Raw genomic sequence first — 19,117 nt, forward strand, 5'->3', positions numbered from 1 at the left:
AACACTTACTGACACATCCTATCTTATCCTATAGCAATACAACCACGTGCTATGCTTTGTTTTAATTTTCTAACTATTATTTATCATAATATTTCTCATCACATTTAGTTGACTCTTCTATTTTAACTAAATTCCAATGTAATTTTTGTAGGGTGTTATTAATTTAGATTCTAAAATATTAAATTCCAACAGTTTAATCATAAATAATTGATTAAACTATAATTGTGAAATATATTTTTAAAATAAATGAAAAGTCGTGTTCAAGTGTTATATTTTTCACAAATCTAAAATTTATTATTGAAGGATTGTATCTTCTTAAAAGTATTATTTTTTTCTTAAATTTAGTCATAGAATATGTGTCTATAAATAAAATAATCTGAATGATAAGAATCTACCATAATTTTTAGATTTTTTATTTTCTCTATTTCAAGTTTTTCAACACTTATTTTATGTGCAAAATAAAAGATTAGAAAATATTATTTTGTAATATTTGGTATAAATCTTTTTTGAATGAGTATTAAAAAAAAAACTATTTTTATTTTATCTTATAAGAAACTCGTCGGTAACGTATTTGTACACTTTAATTTGGATTGGTGGGTGATGAGTTAAGTTAAAAAAAAAATGTATATATAACACACCTTTATAGGTTGTGCTATTTTCTTTCCCAAATAATCTTCCTTTCGCAGGTTCTATATCTTTATCCCAAATATTCACAATCAAGTTCTCACCATGTTTAGGCTTAAAAACATCAAGGAAAAAACAGCTTCCGCAACAATTAAGGATATATATAACTTTAGAACTTTGTCAAATTGAAAAGATTTGATGATAGAAATTTTATGAGATTAACAAAAAAAAAAAAAACTTTAATTTCTTTTCACAATATAAAAAGTCGCATATGTATTTACTATACTAAAGCCTTAAAGGGAAGACCACTGGATTTAAGGATGACGAAGTAGAATAATGATAACTATATATACACCGGACATATTTTCAATGGCATGGTTGGCAGCACAAAAAAATTATGAGACAAATTGAAGGAAAAATACATGTATGGTTGAGAACGCAACATATAAATTTTTTGTTAGAATGGTTTACAATTGTTGCATAAAATTTTAGTTTGATTGAAACCAGGGACACTGACTATACATTGATCCTTTAACAAAAGGATTTGTTAGGTTATCTTAGGGAGTTTTCGAGAGATTTCGAAAAGAAATTAGGTGAGAGAATATAAGATGAGAAGATATCACATCCAATCAAAATTTTAAGATAATAAGTTACTTCTTACTCTTTCTTGCTTTTTTTAATATTCGACTAATTTCATATAATACACTCTTCACATTTGTAATATTAACAAAAGAGAGCTATTTAGATAAAAACGCTTAAAACGTTTTTTTTTAAACAAGAAATTAACAAGAAATTTGATGTTTGAAACATTAATAAGAATGTGACTAAAATTCATATATGTTAAATGATCAGCAATAATAGTAAAAAGCCAACTCATCATATCAAAGTCTTGAGTTTAATACGACCAAAAAAAAACATAATTAGAGTAACAGCAAGTACTTAAAAGATTTATCTATTCCAAGGTAAATAGTAATTCGAAAACCATAAAAAAAAAACATATGAGTTAAATGAATACAAATTAAATTTGTCTACCATTTTAATTAGAACAAGTGACCACTAATTAATGAAAGTATAAGATTTTCGGGATGATATAAAGTTGAGAAATTTTAAAAATAGTGGGCGATTGTGTGATATATGTTCAAAATGAATGAAAAGTCATATTTAAAATATTACACCTCTTTATAAGATTGTAACTTACTGAAAGATTATATCTCCTCAAAGGTTCCTTCATGAATGTACTCATGGAATATGTGCTTGTAAGTAGGATAATTAGAATGACAAACATATGCTAAGAATCCATCACAATTTTTAAATTCGAAAATGTTTGATAACCAAAGAAAATCAAACAAAAACAGTCATTACTTGTCTTATATAGCATTCATTAATTGTTGCGACAATTAATTAATGCTAAATAAGACAAGTTGTGGCTGTTTTTTTTTGTCTACCTAACATTACCCTTTCAAATTTTCTATCTTCTCATCATTTTCGATAGTTTAATTTTTAAAGATTGAGAATATTCTATAAAATATTATTGATGTAAGACGTGGTTGTATGAATACAAAACTAATAAATCAGAGTAATTTTCATTGGAAGAAGTATTGGGAGTCAATGGAGTATCTGTATAATGTATATTTTGTTTGATAAATTAGTAGTATGAGTGTATTCTGTTTAATAAATTAGTAGTATTTTATCCTAAATGTTTATTTTTAATTCATATTGGACCAAATAAACAGCCCATTATACACATTATACATTATACAGATACTCCATTGGCTATTTTTTTCATTATATCAATATATCTTATAAAAAATTTAGGGTAATCCATTTGCACACATTAAAATTAAGAAAAGTGTGTGTAGCACAAGTTTTAGAGGTTGTGTTATTCTCTTTTGTACTTTTTCTTTTGTAGGTTTTGTATCATCATTTTCATTTCTATTCCAAATATTCACAATCCAAGATCTCAAAATTAAATAATAATAATAATAATAATAATAATAATAATAATAATAATAATAAATTATAATTTATTTGACATTTAAAAAAAATAAATTAATTTTATTACCCATAATATTAATATCTTTAGAGATAATATCTAGTTTGGTCTTTAAAATTTTTAATATTCATTAAAATAGTTTTTAATTTTTTCTTCTTCTCTTTTTAAAGTTAGAGTGAAATTTAAATCTGAGACATCTAGGTAAAGATGAAAAGATTATACCATTTGAATTATAACTCATTAATAAAATAATCTCTAACTTTTGAAAATGATTAAATTAGCACTTCAATTTATAAATTGTAAATTTTTGTCGTTTCTAATTCAACTACCATTAACACAATATTAATATGAAACGTTAGCACGTATAATTTTTTTTTTAACTTCTGTATAATTAATTGTGGGTATTTTAATCCTTTAAGAAGAATGAATATGAGAGTGAATATTATTTTCTTATTGATGTCACTCATCGATCATATACTCTTAAATTATAGTCATAACGAACAACTTTTTTCATCAATATAAAAAATAAAACAATAAACAGAAAGTGTTTTAAATGTGAATTTAGGGTTACTTCTATTATAATAAACAAAGACGGTGTTGAGTTACACAGAGTGGCGTAGATGTGATCCGGTGGGTGGCTGATAGAAGTATTGATAATGTCAGGGAGTTGATTTAATTTGATTGTTGCTCTTTATGTTTCTTTTCTTTTCTACGACTGGTTCACTTTAATGTGTTGAGCTTCTTTTGTTTCAAAAAAAAATAGCAGTAGAATATAGATTTGTAAGATCGGTCTATAAAATTCTGACAAATCCTCTTAGTCTAAAATAGCATTTCAATGAAAATGAAGGGGTATCTTTAAAAAATTTCAATGTTCAAGTATAATAGTATAAGAAGTATAAGAATTAAAGATAAAAAATATAAGTTAAATATGTGTTAAGTCTTTTATTGATAGTATTTAAAAAGTAAACGTAAAAAGAATTCAAACAAATCTATGCGAGAAATATGATAAAATCTTATATGAATATAATGCAAATTATGGGACCAAGCTAGCATAGTTTTAAAACTAGTGTAGCATAAAATAATTAAAAAATTGCATATAATATGAAATTTGATGAAGGTATAGAGTATAGAGAAGAGAATGAGATGAAAGTTGTGGTAGAGCTAGGTACAAAAGATTTGATATAGCAGAAAGAAGAGTATATTGTACTAAAAGCAGAGGTGTTTGATTAATTTGTCTGAAGCTAGTATTTTGCAATTGCCACCCTTCTCAGCATATATAGGAGTAGGACCCTACATAGCCCAATCAATGGCCAAGAGGGCATAGTCCCAATCCAATTACCCACAAATAAATGAAGACATTCACGTGTCACATGGGACCAACATAAACCACAACCCCACCCAACTTGTTTCGAATATAATCCAATTCTTCTTCATTCTCTCTTCTCTTCCTCCTAGTCCTTCTCATCCAATCTCATTCTAGGATTCGCGATGTTTACCTCTTCCAAACCAATTCACTCAACTCAATTTGTACTTCACGTGAAGTTAGTTGGTTGAAAATCGTTAAATAAATTAATAGATTTAATTAAATTGTTATCTATCGATTCTTAATTATGAGCTTTTAATTGCACTTGAATTTCTACCTTAGTTGTTACGGTAAACTATTGAGACATTATTCGATCACAAATGCTTAAGTACTAAGAGAAATCAACTCAAACTAATGTAAATTACAAATCGAAATTGTAAGCAAAGAAAGGCTTAATTTTGTGATTGGAATTGAATAATGTCCTATGTATAGGGTACAGGAATGAGGAATAGTTATAAGAGTTTGTAAGAACCATGATATGCACTGTAATAAAAAGAAAGGACTGATTTCTAAATCGGGAAAAGCATATCCTTAAATGGACTAATGAACAGCAACTTGGGAACACATGTCGTTGAGATTATTATTGGAATAATATTACTATTCTATGTGGTTACTACTGTTCAACATTATTCACATCTCTCTCCTTTACTTTGCTTTTCCATATATATGAATATGATCCCTTAGCCTTAGCTTCTTAAAAAGGGTAGAAAGAAAGAAAGAATCCAGAAGCAAGTAAAAAAAAAAAACAAAAAAAGAAAAAAGAATCTCAAAACTCTTTAATTTAGTTTCCAAAGTAGACAGTCTTCATACGCATTCTCTCCAATGAGTGAATAAGAGTTGACTCAGCCACCATCACCACTTCACAAAAAACCTCTTTAAATTCACCTCCAAACCTTAACTTCAACCCTCATTCCCTCACTTTTTTTCTTCTTCTTCTTCTTCTAATCCCTTTTCCTTTGAACAACAACAACTACCAAAGTTTCTATATATTCTTTCCTTTAACTCTAACTAGTAATAAACAAACATAGAAAAGAAAATGAATATTATTGCGTTCCTTAGAAGCTTCACGATCTTGTTCCTTAGTTGTGTAACCATTATTACTAGGTTTGATTGGTGCTTTTCAAGCATCACAGCTTCTTCTTTTTCTTTGAATGCAGTTGGTGGTGGACACTTCAGTTTTGACGAAACTAGCCTCAGAAATGCAGCTAAAGACTTTGGAAACAGGTTCCAATACCAACCAATGGCAGTTATGAATCCAGAATCAGTTTCTGACATTGCCAACACCATCAAGCATGTGTGGCTCATGGGACCCACTTCTCACCTAACTGTTGCTGCAAGAGGCCATGCCCACTCTCTCCAAGGTCAGGCTCAAGCTCCCAATGGAATTGTCATCAACATGGAATCTCTTAAGCTACCTGGAATGCAGCTACATCTAGGACCAGATTCTGATTCGGATTCAGATTCCGATTCTGATTCTGATTCTCCTTATGTTGATGTTTCCGGTGGTGAGTTGTGGATAAACATCTTGCATGAGACTCTTAGGTTTGGTTTAACACCGAGATCATGGACGGACTATTTACATCTTACCGTTGGCGGCACGCTCTCCAACGCCGGCGTAAGCGGCCAGGCGTTCCGCCACGGTCCTCAGATCAGTAATGTTCAGCAGCTTGAGATTGTTACAGGTTTGTAGATTGGTTAGTTCTCGTTGCATTGTAATTAATAGTAAAGAAAAAGAAAAAAAACCGTTGAATATTGCTGCATCCGCAATACTTTTAAGTCTTGTCTTGTTAAGACAGCAGTATTGCGGCTGCAACCAAAATTCAACGGTCAAGAGAAAAGAAGAATCAAATTTTATAACCACCACAACAACTAACGTTTTTGTCTCTATAGAAACTTTCTCAGGCTTCTTTAAGATTTCTTGTTTTGCTGATTACTTGACTTTGGGGACAAGCAAGATTTTTTTATTTTAATTTTATATATTTTTTTCTGTTTTGGTGCAGGAACAGGGCAAGTGGTAAACTGCTCCAAGGATGAGAATGGTGAACTGTTTCACAGTGTGTTAGGGGGTCTTGGGCAGTTTGGCATTATAACAAGGGCAAGAATTTTACTTGAACCAGCACCTACCATGGTGAAATGGATCAGAGTGTTGTATTCAGATTTCACAGCATTCACAAGAGACCAAGAGAAACTGATATCTTCAGAGAACAATAATGCATTTGATTACATTGAAGGTTTTGTGATAATAAACAGAACTGGTCTCCTAAATAATTGGAGATCAACCTTTAATCCTCAAGATCCAATTCAAGCTAATCAGTTCAAGTCAGATGGAAGAACCCTCTTCTGCCTAGAATTAGCCAAGTATTTCAATCCACAAGATATCGATTTCGTAAACGAGGTGAGGTGACTACAAATGTAACCAAAATTTAAAACCAGTAGTTGAAATATATGAACTCACTAACACTGGTAATGTGTTTGATTTTGTTTGTTAATGTAGGAAGTTGAGAAGCATTTGTCTTATCTGCACTATATTGAATCAACACTGTTCCTAACAGAAGTAACATATGTAGAGTTCTTAGACAGAGTGCATGTATCAGAGTTGAAGCTGCGTTCAAAAGGGTTGTGGGATGTTCCACACCCATGGCTCAATCTCTTTGTACCAAGAAGCAATATACACAAGTTTGCACAAGTTGTCTTTGGGAATATCCTAACTGAAACCAGCAATGGCCCTGTCCTTATCTATCCAGTAAATAAATCAAAGTAATCAATCAATCAATCCTTCGATAATAACTTACTAGACTGCGTCTGTATTCTGCCATTCTGTAACAGAAAGGCAGAATCCAAACGCGGTCTAGTAAAAGAAAAGAATAGTAAATGAAGATATTAATAATAAAAATAATGTTGTTGTTGGTGTGTAGGTGGGACAATAGAAGCTCAGTTGTGACACCAGATGAAGAAGTGTTTTACTTAGTGGGAATTTTAGCATCTGCAGTGGGAGATTCAAGTGGAAATGATGGGATAGAGCACATAGAAGGTGAGAACAGAAGGATATTGGAGTACTGTGAAAGAAACAATCTTGGAGTGAAGCAGTACTTGCCCCACTATAACACACAGGAGGAATGGAAGGCCCACTTTGGTCCAAAGTGGGAGTCTTTTCTGCAAAGAAAATCTGTTTATGACCCTTTGGCTATTCTGGCTCCAGGCCAAAGAATATTTCAAAAAGCAATAAACTTCTCATGACCACATTATTATTATTTATCATCATAATATATATAATATAATATGAATAGGAAAAGACCTTCATCATGGCATTATGTGAACAAAATTGACTACACTGCTGCTGACTGCTGAGTGTAGCACCAAGACACCATTGTCCGGCTCAGATTTGGTCAACATATATAAGGTGTCAAATATTAATTCCAACACATCAATTGCTATAGGGCCTTCCATACAAATTACAAATATTATTTATTACTGTTATTATTATCAGAATATCAGCCACATTCAATGTACATATCAAATTTGTCAAAACTTCTTTGCTTATGACATCAATTCACCAATTTGGTCTCCAAAACTGTAACTGTCATTTACTTTAGTGTCTAAAATTACATATATTTTTAGCTCATTTCAATTAAAGCTACAAAATTTAAAGAGTTACACTCTTTACTTTTTTCAAAACATATTAGTATTTGTTAATATAATTACCGAACATGATAATAACATCTTAATATTTAATTGGCCAAAAGCTAAAAGAAGTTCTAAAATAGAATAAATTTGTGATTTTTGAAGCAAAGTAAGCCTAAAATGGAAAAAGATGTATTAAAAGCAAGGATAGCATAAAATGGAGCAATATCTTACAATTGAAGAAAAATCTATGATAATGTGTCAGAATTAGAATTAGATTAGAGAGGGACATAGGAAACTCAATAATGGGGGGCTTATAGTTGATTTCTATTACACACTAACTGAAAGACACATCAGCAAGTGAAAGCTGCATCTCAACTTCACCACTTGTGGATTTCTGAATTCTGGTTTTGACACCACCACTCACCAGACAATAACACCAAAAACACAAAGCTTTCCACGTTAGATGAGACCACAATGAATATATCATCTCATAAAGACTTCCTTCTTCTGTTGGCATCAAAGTTGAAACCACCACTCAACAAAGATGTACTCAAAATATGATCTTTTTCAGTTACAAAATAAGAAAGCAAGGAAACTACTTTCCAAGGAGCACAATGCACAAATTAAAGGACTCTTTTCATTTAATTTGATAGAGTCCCCAAAAGGTGGACCTATACCTACCCTTGATAAGAAAATAAGAAATTATGTACTTTAGGGAAAGTTGAAGATAAATGATGAATTGCATGTTGCACATGTGCCCTATGAATTGAAGATCTACCATCATCATGCATGCTAATCCTAAATCCTAATCATGGTAGTAAAAATATTTCCCATGGTAGTGATTTTCACCCATAAGCATAAAGAGAGATGGTGTCATATGGTGCATGTCTTGTTCTGTGTATTATATTGAAGAATTATGCAGATGTTAGTTTAGACATGTTAATTGTGTGAACAGAAAGATAGATACAAAAGTCCATTAAATTATGCAGATGTACTTGGAAGAGAGATTGAGATTGAGAGACACTGTTAGAGAGATTTTGTATTATATTTGGTATAAAATATACAAAATTGAGTTATATTTTAATATCATATTTAGTTTAAAATAAATATAAATATAAAATAAAAATATTTAATAAAATATCTTTAGTTATTAAAAAAATATTATTAAAATTTTAGTCTATTTTCTCATAAAATCACAATTTTTTGTGTCTTAACTTTTTAAATATACTAATTAAAGAGGCTAAAATTTTATGTCGGTATTTTAGTTTTTTAATCTCAATTTAAATCTTTTAAAACAAACACTACCTACATGTCCTCACTTAATATTTAGTAGACTCCACTTAAACTTGGTGATAATTAAATACAAATCCGTATCCGATAAAATAAAGAGTGCAATGCTCTGTAATTTATTATTAGAATAATAAATAAATTTTGTTTTTGCTTTTATAGAGAAATGCATTTTATTTTAATATTTTAATAAAATATGATTAATCTAATTGGCATGTTTTTATTCCAACTATTCATTTAAACCTACAAAAATAAAGATTTAAGATCTATTTAGTTAATAAAAAGTGTATTATTTTTTATTAGTAAAAACTCAAGTGCAGTTAGAAATTATTAATTGAGAATAGTTACATAATAATTTACTCAAACCTATCAAATTATTTAATAATTCTTAATAATCAATTTTATATAAAATTAATTATATTTGATTTTTTATTTTTTATTTTTTATTTAATAAGAATATTTAAGGATAAGAACTTTTTGTCCTGATTTTTGAACACCCGTTTTTATTTTCCCTTATTTTTGTCTAATTTTTTAGTGGGTTGCTGCTCTTTTTTTTCCGCTCGAAAGGTCTGCAGTTTCATAGTATCTATTTTTTACAAAAATATTATTTTGACTATGGGCCTGTTCTCGCCATATCGGCCCAAACAATAATCTTGTAATTAATTCAATTTTGGTTTAGTTCAACCATGGGCCGAATGTGATATTTACAAAATTATATCCATTTTCCATCAAGATTTGTTTATTTAAATTAATAAAGTATAATATTTATTAAAATGTGTAACGTGTCGATAAATTACGATTTTAAATACACATTACACATTCTGGGTATACAGACCAATAAATATTAAGTACACAATCTGAGAACTGTGTACCCGTCATATGACATAGTTAAAAAAAAAAAAATACAATTACACTTGGGATGTCTATAATATGTGTAATGTATACTTATTTAAATAATTTAAAATTTTAAAATTATAAAAGTTTTAATTTAAAATTTAGATGAATATAATTTAAATTAATTATTTAATTTAATCCAATGCAAATAAACATACTCGTATTATTATATTTATATAATGTTGTATTGGTTTGTTTTTTATTTTTTTTATTTTATCCAATTTCATTTAAATAATTTAAAATTACAAAATTTTTAAAATACGAGTATATTTATTTGTATTAGTTTAAATTAAATTATTAATTTAAATTATATCCCTCTAAATTTTAATTCAAAATTTTATAATTTTAAATTTTTTAAATAAGTATACACATATTTTAAATATACTAACTAAAATTTTTTGAATAAGTATACACATATTTTAAATATACTAACTAAAATTTTTATATGACCATATCTAAGTATTTAGCCTTCAGTTTATGTACAACTATGCAATTGAATATATCTTAGGTGCAACCGTATTTTTTAAACTGTGTCATATCTCAAAAACACAGTCTCCAGTTTTTAAAATCACCTAATTAAAAGATTGATTTTCCTTCTGTTTTGTCTTGGAGCTTCTCTCTCAATAATTTTCTAGTAATATTGTCTTCAACTCCCATAATAAACTGTCTATACGAGAGGTTCGTTAAGATAGTGTTTGTTTGCAGAGACTAGAACTGATACTGGGGGACAGGGTCTCAGTATTGTGTTTGTTGAGATAGAGACTAGCACTAAAAATTGTGTCTCTGTCTCAATAATTTGAGTATTTCAGTGCTTCAAAAATTGGGGACACTAGAGACTGGGACAGAGACAGAATTTGAACTAATTAATTTCTACCTAAAATACCCCTAACATAATTATGTAATTCCAAAATTACCCTTTCACTATATGAAATTAGGGCTTCAGTTTTTACTCAGCCCCTCGAAACACCTTCTCCTTCATGCTCGAAGGAGATCCTGGTCGGCGTCCATAGGCAGCGAAGGTTCGTCAACCGCGCCGGCGTAACCGGTTGAAGGTAAGCGCTTGGGACTTCCGACGTCCTCTCCGTAGGCCTCCGTTTCTGATGTCGTCTCCCTTGTTCACAGATCTGGCGGTCCCACGAACTTGTAGGAGAGAGCCTGCCGAGTAGGTGTGGAGTCCATCTGAAAGTTGTTGCGACCACAGTTTCTGTTATCCAGGTTAGTAATGCTCCCTTTCTGTGATCTGGGTTCCTCTGTCTTCATTTGGTGTCTGATGCAGTTCGGGTGAAGAGGTTTATGTGTAATTTATTTTGTGGAACACTAGTTGGCAATAACTTAATTGAATGATTAACTTCAAATTATTGTCATAACTGTATTTTATTTGGACATAATAGGAATGGACATATGCTGTAGTCCTCATTTGCCACATGAAACATACTTGTTGCATGCATCCCTTGCATCTGCTGAAATTGGAATCAATAGCATGAGTCACGTTATAATAATAATAATAATAATAATAATAATAATAATAATAATAATAATAATAATAATAATAAGGAATCTCAATTCAGTGTTATGTATTGCTTGCGTAGATGAGATGAACCCGATTCATGTCAATATTCAGTGTTTCGGTATTTTAGGTATTTTAGTATAGTTTTAGTTAATTGAAATAAATAACACAGTTGAAACACTAAAATAAAACATTTGAAATATTCGTGTGAAGAGGTTTGTTGTAATTTATTTGAAATATCCATCTGTCGTTGTTAAGATTGCATATGGAAGTGACATTTTGAATGAGATGCAAATCTCATGACTCACATTATCTTAAGATGTTATGTTGAATCAACAAGTTGTTATGCTTGTAGATAGTCTCTGTTGAATGTTTTCTATTTTGTCACTCTGTTTTTCGAGTGCAGTTCTAATATTTTGGTAACTGCAACTATGTGAGACCAAGTTATGTTGAATAGTTGTTTGGTTTTATTTTTCGTGGAAAATACTGTGTGTGCTTTCTAACTCAAAAGTCTTTTTCTTATAAGGCTCAAGTTCTCATTGCAACAATTGATTGAGGTTTGCAGTGACAGAGAGTGGTAGTTTACTCACATTCAAAGGGTGTAACTATAAATTCTGTTTGTTGGGTGATTAGGGCTTGCTTCTTTGCTAAGGTAAATGTTCCAAAACTATGCTAATTTATTTTATGAAATTAATCATGGAATCTTAATTTAGAGACTGACACTGCTTTGTTGTTAACGTTGGTTTTCATAAAAATTCCAAAGTCCAAACTCCATACTCCCTTTAAAGTTTTGTTTGTTTCTTTTTCTTTTAGTTAATAAAAATATATGGTAAGCATTTCCTTGGATGTAATCACGTTATTAATAAATAAATTTTAATGAAAATTTTGAAGTTGTGTAAGAGTTGTTTGGAAATTATATTTTTTTTTAATGAAACGATTTTGGTAGGAAGAAATGGAGCGGTCGGAAATTATTAAGCGATGCGTGTCTTTTTATGAAGAGATGAGATCCAACCATGAAGAAAGAATGTTGTTCTTTGTGCTTACGCTATTTGTTTACTTTAGGGATAGAACTACTGGGCAACTATCGTTAGGCGGAAGAATGAATAGTAGAATTAGACGTGAGGCGTTAGAGCGTATTGTTGGTGAGGGTGATAGGAATTGTATCTGGAAGTTGAGAATGAACACAAATGCATTTGCTAACTTGTGTGAGTTGCTCCAAGTTCAGGGAGGACTTACAGAGGATGGTCATGTAAGCCTGCCGGAGCAGGTTGCGACCTTCTTAATTATCTTAGCGCATCACAAGAAAAACCGTAGTCTACAGGTTAGATTTTGTAGGTCCGGCGAGACAGTGAGTAAGTATTTTAATAAAGTTTTGAAGTCTGTAATACGGATTCAAGGGATATTGTTCGCGAAGGCTACACCAGTTGCCGAGGACTGTGTGGACCCCACATGGAGAAGGTTTAAGGTAGATCTTATTCGATGTTCTGTATGATTCATGTTTATCTGATGGATTCTCTATCTGAATATCAAAGCTTTCTATGGATGGTAGGGTTGCTTGGGAGCATTAGACGGCACTTATATAGAGGTGACAGTCCCCGAATCTGAGAAGGCAAGGTACCGGACAAGAAAGGGTAAAATCTGCACGAATGTCTTAGGGGTGTGTAACCGGGAGATGGGTTTTGTCTACGTACTCAGCGGATGGGAGGGTTCGGCATCTGATTCACGGGTACTTCGAGATGCAATAACTCGTCGTAATAGTCTTAAGATACCCCACGGTAATTATGCCCTCTCTATAGTTAAGCTTATACAACTAGATTGAGTTCATGATAGCCGCCGTCTTACCTTATTTGCGTTACTTGAGCATAGGTAATTACTATTTAGTTGATGCTGGCTACACAAATGGTCCGGAGTTTCTTGCACCGTATAGAGGGACTCGATATCATGTAAGAGAGTGGGCCCAGGGAGCACGTGCACCGCGCAACTACCAAGAATATTTTAACCAGGTACACTCTTCTGCAAGGAATATTATTGAGCGCTGCTTTGGTTTGCTGAAGAAGAGGTGGTCCATCTTAAGAAGCCCTAGCTTTTATCCCCTAAAGACACAATTTCAGATAATTATTGCCTGTTGTTTGCTGCAAAATTTCATTAGAAAGAGTATGGAGATGGATCCGGAGGAGGAAGGTAGCATATTGGATGAATTCACGCCCGATGGAGACGAGGAACAAGATGGATTGATCGATGTGGTCGAAAACACGAACGAGTGGAGTCACTGGTGTGACAACATAGCAAATGAGATGTATGAAGAGTGGCGTGCGAGTCGTACGGAGTAGTGTTGTGTGGTTTAGGGTTGTTGTAATGGCGGAAATTTTAGTTGTATCAATAGTTGAGTGTTGAGACATTGTAACAGCACATTATTTAATTTTTGGGTACTGCGTATTTGTGATATTGTTTGGTGTTTTATTTTCATTTGTAATGGCAACGACCAGTGTTTTAATAATTGAACTACTTGTCTACTTTTTCCTTATTTCATCTCTTATGGCAAAGACCAGTTTTACTAATTTTATCTGTGGTGTAATTCTTTGCTATTCTTCATTGGTGATAAGTGATTGTAACTTACATTATTAATGCAGGGTTTTTATTATCGTAATATTGGTAGCAAGAAATGGAGAACAAGCGAATGTGGAGTGATGAAGAGACATTGGCCTTTGTTGGCTTCATGGAGGAGTTTGTCGTTGACGGTTAGCGGGCTGATTGTGGGCAGTTTAAACCGGGAACATTCGAGAAGCTGGCTTTGAAGATGTTGGAGGCTTTCCCCGGTTGTACACTGACCGCGAAGCATTGCAAGAATAAGCACAAGCGGCTGAAGGAGAAGTACTAGTACGCCGCTGATATGCTTGCTTGTAGCGGATTTGGCTGGAACAACGAGAAACAATGTGTTGAGGTTGACAGCAAAGACGTCCTTGATGCTTGGTTGAAGGTGCGTGTGTTTGAAGTATTTCATTGGGTTGTTCCCACTGTGTGCTACTTGATAAATCTGTTTGAATATCATTGGTATAAATTAATCATTCATGAATATTTGGCTGAAATTTTTCCCTGCCAGATTGCTCAGTTTAAGCACTTCGATATTTGCATTGAAATTTGACATGATAGGATCCTACTTATCATTGGATTGACAAAAAACATTTTAGTAATGCAGCAGACAATAATTCATTCAATCTTTTGTGTTACATATGTGAGATTGCTAGAGTTAATGCCCAGAATATCATGAGCTCATCACGGATTAGTAGCTCACCTACACATAAAATGTGAGCACCTAATCTATCTTAAGTTTTGGGATTGACAAATTTTCAAGACTTGGTGCAGATTATGTAGAAAAGGATTCAAACTCAAAAGATATACCCTGAAGAAAGGTGGATTTGAATATAATTAATACTAGGGTAACTGTTTGATTAAGTTTGCAGTTTCATGAGTAGAAAAAATAGTGATCTAATGATTTCTGATATAGTTATCTTGGTTATTGAGTTGTTTTTTGCTGAATTATTTTGTACTTGTCCCAATGATGCTCTGAATGGCTACTGATCAAGTTTGTTTATCTGTAATTATCATGTTTTCTGAACGTTACTAATTCCGGTGTACAAGTTTCGCAGGCACATCCGACCAAGTTCTACAGTCCTGGCAAGCTATTTCCTTTATTTCACCGGCTGGAAGGTATCTTTGGCAGGGATAGAGCCACGGGAGTGGCGCCCGTTAGTGGCTTCGATGCGGAGGAACAGGTTAACGAAGAGACAGACGACACTGCTGCTGGATTTGATCAGTCCGAGATGTCTCCACCTCCAGACCAAGACGGAGTTGCAGCAATGCAAGGACAAGCATCACATTCTGAGGTCGGTGCGAGCGCGGAAAGCACTAGGAAATGCGGGAGGAAGAGGAAACAGGTTGACGTACTCGAGAGGATGGCCAATCAGATTCAGCAATCATCGACTGACCAACGAAAGAATGCCCAACTGATAGCTGATGCCATTGTTGGTGTGAACGAGAAGTGGAAGGTTGGCGAGAAGCTCACACAGCTTGGATTCGGTGATGACGATGTGGTCAGGGCGATACTGAAGTTTGCCGAAAGTCCTAATGTGTATGCACACTTCTGGGGCTTGTCAGATTCACAAATGATTGGGCTCGTGCGTTCCATTATATGAAGTTGAATACTTGTTAAGTTTATTAGCTTTGGCTTCTGGTCTTAAGTTTGGTTTAGGGTGTTAACTTTTTGGAAGTCGGGTTTTAGGATTCCAGGACAATGTTATGTTTAGCATGGTAAAACTTTGGTACCATCTGTGTGTTGCTATGTTTCCATACCTAACTATGCAACTTCCTTTGTTTCGCTCTTATTTGGATAAATACTTTGGTGGATGATTACCAATATTAACAACTCTCTTCATTTTCCGCCTATGTTATGTAGTTTACCATATCTTTGTATTTAATTTGTATTAGGATTTAGCTTACAAATATTTCATTCTAGTAAGTCTAATAATTCTATGTTTAGTCTTCTTAGTAAAAAATAGTGTTTTCTAACAAGACAATAATGGCTCCCACAACATTTAAGTGCTAAAATAGATATGCACAAAGTCTTCTTCCTTTAACCTACTTCTGAAAATCTTATTCATAAAGAAACTTCAGATAAATTTATAAAAAAAGCTATGGCCAATCATATAAGGAAGAAGAAAAAGCCATGGCAAATCATAGCAGCAACAACCTAATCCAATTGGCAACACATATATGCTTATGCAATAACCTTGACATTCAGAACACATGGGGAAATTGGTTCAAAATTTGAATGATAAAAGGATCAAACCCTTGCAACATATTTGGAAGGACTAGCATAACACCCACTTCTGGGCCTGTTTTCTTTGATAAAGTAAAGATTTTCATTAACATGAGCAAAAGGATGATATAAAGTGGGGAATAAAGGTTTCACAAAAGCAAAAGCTAAAAAAAGGAAAAAAGATTATCCATAAAGTATAACTTTTGAATGTCTCAACATGTCCAAGATGAAAAGTGCCAAATATGTGCTACTGTTATTACAATTTCTGAAATGCCTATTTGAGTTCAAAGCCCATACTACAACTTACACAACACCACAATGATCAACACAATACAAAGACCGGAAACAACAAGCTGAACGCATGATAGAAACTTCAGATACACAACATCAGCATGAAGTTTTTCCACTCGTTCGGTCGTCTTAAAATTAAAGTTAAGCTGAGAAGATCGATCCTCTTCAACGTCAGAATGCTGGGTATTTGGACCTGCCCACCTGAACCATCCACATCTCCTTGTTGGACACGCGTAATACTTTCTACCCGGGTTGGCCACGCTATTGGAAACTTGCAACGGTGCTCTTAACCCACACTCACAAAAACGGTCTCCCGTTGTGTTCCCGCTGCCGTACGTACCACTTGTAGTTCTTCTACTTGTGGAAGCCATTGTTGACCACCCTATAAATGTAACAGTAACTCACAATAGTTTTAATGTAGTATATACTACACATAAAAGAAGAAGAGAATTCATATATGAAACAACCAATCATGATTTAACAAGTGTAAATTCAGAAATGGCAAAAAAAATTTTGGTAGGAATCAATACAATGCACCTGTTATTGTCTTTTTTTTTTTTTTTTTGCAAAAACAAAAGAAAAGTTTTAAGAAACAAACAATTTACGGATTTCAACAGACATTTTATGTTATAATTCATTTTTTGATTAGTTGACACTAACAAAGAGTACATATTCTGAAACAGATCACTCAAACCATATCTTCTACTTTTTTTTCTTTTTTTTTTCAACTATAATCACAACTGGATCTAATACATAAATTAACTAAAAAATAACAATGTGTTAGATCCCCTCCTACAAAATCAGACACCCACCACTTGCTAGTGCTAATCATAAGGTTTGATGCAATAATCCAATAAAATCACATTTAAAAAATGAGCAGTAGAGAAAGGTGCAAAGGTTCATTATTTTCCTTCAGGTAGCATGGGTGTGTACAAATTCTCGTAGCCTTTTTAGACAAGCTGCAGCCTTATTGGAAATTAATATATAAAAGGATATTGAAATTGAAATACTAATGATACTACTAGATAAAGTGCCTAACATATAAAATAAAACACGATGCTAGGTTTATATATATACTCATTTCATATCAAATTGCCATGGTTTGAATCTAATCATGTCCAATTAGTAAGTTTAATTATAAGACGTGACAGACCAACCTATCCTGAATTTGATTCCATGTAGTTAGAGTACCATGCAATGAATTGGAGCTTTATAAACAAAAAAAAGGGATATGTACAAAACAGAGAATCTTAATTATTAGTAATGTTTAACAATTATTAGGCATCAGCATTGACCAATTGTGCTAATTTATGTCCACTCTCTCAAACAAAACCCTAGATAAGATATGTATCTATCAGATGTTGATGAACTAACATGCAAAGATCATAATTTGTTTTATTTAAGAAACATTCCATGACTGATGTGTGTCACTGGGTCATTAAAAAATAGTATCATTATTCAGCATCCAACGATAACGAATCAACAAAACAACCAATGCACAACAGAGCTAATCCTATAAACCAATTCACAACAGAGCAACAGACCTAATCCAATCAAGCAGTTCACAACACAGCAACATAGCTAATCCAATCAACCAATTCACAACAGAGGTAACCCAATACGGGGAAGGAGCACCTATTAAATTTTGAAACCATACGAAACTTACCTAATCCGTGCACCCACAAACACCGGCGACCAAACACAGAAAGCCGGCACCGGGTCGACGCACAACCCCAGACGTGGATTCCGCAGCGGCGCCACAAATCACGGGGTCCGTCACGGGACGACGAACATCAACCACGGATCGCTGCCGACTCGCCTTCCTCGGTCCCACCAAAAACAGCTGACAAGCTCAGGTCCTTCCGGCGGCGGGTCGGGCTCCAGCCATCTTTGCCGGAAGAGAACAGGAGGAAGGGTTCATTGGAGGAGAAAGGGGGTGAGGGTAACTCCAACTTACGAAAATGAATTTGGCTTTGTGGGGGGTTAGGGTTGTTTGGTGATATAAGGGCATTTTAGTAACTTTACAAATTTAGTCTTCATCTTTTATTTCAAACCAAACACGATACTGAGACATAACTCACTCTTGTACACCATCACACCAAACACAATACTAATACTTATTTCTGTCTCTGTCTCTTAGTCTCTGTCTCTCTGTCTCTGTCTCTTGGTCTCTGTCTCGCAAACAAACGCTACCTAAAGCTCATGCTGCGGTAAGGTCTTAAAGAAGCTTTTGAGTTGCTTCAATGGTCGGAGAAAAAAATTCGATACTATGTAGTTTGAATTAATTACTCTAAAAGTAGCAATGGAAGTGAGGGGACGAGGGACAGAGCACCAAGACAACCAATGATTGAATTTAAGAGTAGAGTTCATTCACTTAAGGACTGATTTGAATTGATTTAACAAATTTATCTCGTCAGCAACAAGAGGGTACTACTTAGCGAGTGCCACACTGGCAGTTAACGTGCCACGTCAGCGAACGAGATGACAAAAAAACTAACATGACCAGATTCGTTATCTTTCGGAGATTAATTTATTCTTTCAGAAACAAAAATGAAGATTGAATATCTTTTAGGGACGATTTTGACTATTAACTTAATTATAAAATTTTAGAAGAATTATTACCACAAAAGCTAATTGATATAGTATTAGTTTGGTAGGAGAGCTCAAAATTTTATAAGATTTTTGTTCAAGTGTTGACCTCTCAATATAGACTCATTT

At 33.0% G+C, this 19,117-nt stretch overlaps 2 protein-coding genes and 1 long non-coding RNA gene across 23 annotated transcripts; 2 read left to right on the forward strand and 1 right to left on the reverse strand.

The window, feature by feature from the left end:
- The first annotated feature begins 4,676 nt into the window (after nt 1-4,676).
- LOC112737300 (cytokinin dehydrogenase 6) lies at nt 4,677-7,551 on the forward strand. 2 transcript variants are annotated; one of them, XM_025787136.3, is made up of 4 exons: nt 4,677-5,662; nt 5,981-6,375; nt 6,475-6,737; nt 6,896-7,551. In XM_025787136.3, exons 1-4 carry the CDS (start codon nt 5,017-5,019, stop codon nt 7,215-7,217), a joined length of 1,626 nt encoding a protein of 541 aa, XP_025642921.1. In that variant the 5' UTR covers nt 4,677-5,016; the 3' UTR covers nt 7,218-7,551. The 2 variants fall into 2 exon arrangements, with proteins under 2 accessions (XP_025642921.1, XP_025642922.1); XM_025787137.3 differs by having other exon boundaries at nt 4,843-5,662; nt 5,987-6,375.
- Nucleotides 7,552-10,315: 2,764 nt separating this feature from the next.
- On the forward strand, nt 10,316-15,735 carry LOC112737301 (uncharacterized). 20 transcript variants are annotated; one of them, XM_072211260.1, is made up of 8 exons: nt 10,316-10,837; nt 10,908-11,000; nt 11,819-11,944; nt 12,239-12,757; nt 12,842-13,067; nt 13,159-13,295; nt 13,923-14,269; nt 14,940-15,735. In XM_072211260.1, the coding sequence occupies exons 7-8, from the start codon at nt 14,183-14,185 to the stop codon at nt 15,483-15,485; spliced, it is 633 nt and encodes a 210-aa protein (XP_072067361.1). In that variant the 5' UTR covers nt 10,316-10,837; nt 10,908-11,000; nt 11,819-11,944; nt 12,239-12,757; nt 12,842-13,067; nt 13,159-13,295; nt 13,923-14,182; the 3' UTR covers nt 15,486-15,735. The 20 variants fall into 16 exon arrangements, 11 of the variants coding, with proteins under 11 accessions (XP_072067361.1, XP_072067362.1, XP_072067363.1 ...); XR_011869369.1 differs by having other exon boundaries at nt 12,243-12,757; XR_003168932.3 differs by having other exon boundaries at nt 14,932-15,735.
- A 538-nt stretch (nt 15,736-16,273) lies between these two features.
- On the reverse strand, nt 16,274-18,454 carry LOC112737302 (uncharacterized). Its single transcript, XR_003168933.2, has 2 exons — nt 18,066-18,454; nt 16,274-16,781 (listed from the first exon to the last, which is right to left on the reverse strand). It is a non-coding gene; the product is annotated as an uncharacterized lncRNA (long non-coding RNA).
- Nucleotides 18,455-19,117: the final 663 nt, after the last annotated feature.

This window comes from Arachis hypogaea, chromosome 13 (assembly GCF_003086295.3).
Source record: "Arachis hypogaea cultivar Tifrunner chromosome 13, arahy.Tifrunner.gnm2.J5K5, whole genome shotgun sequence".
Lineage (NCBI taxonomy): Eukaryota > Viridiplantae > Streptophyta > Magnoliopsida > Fabales > Fabaceae > Arachis > Arachis hypogaea.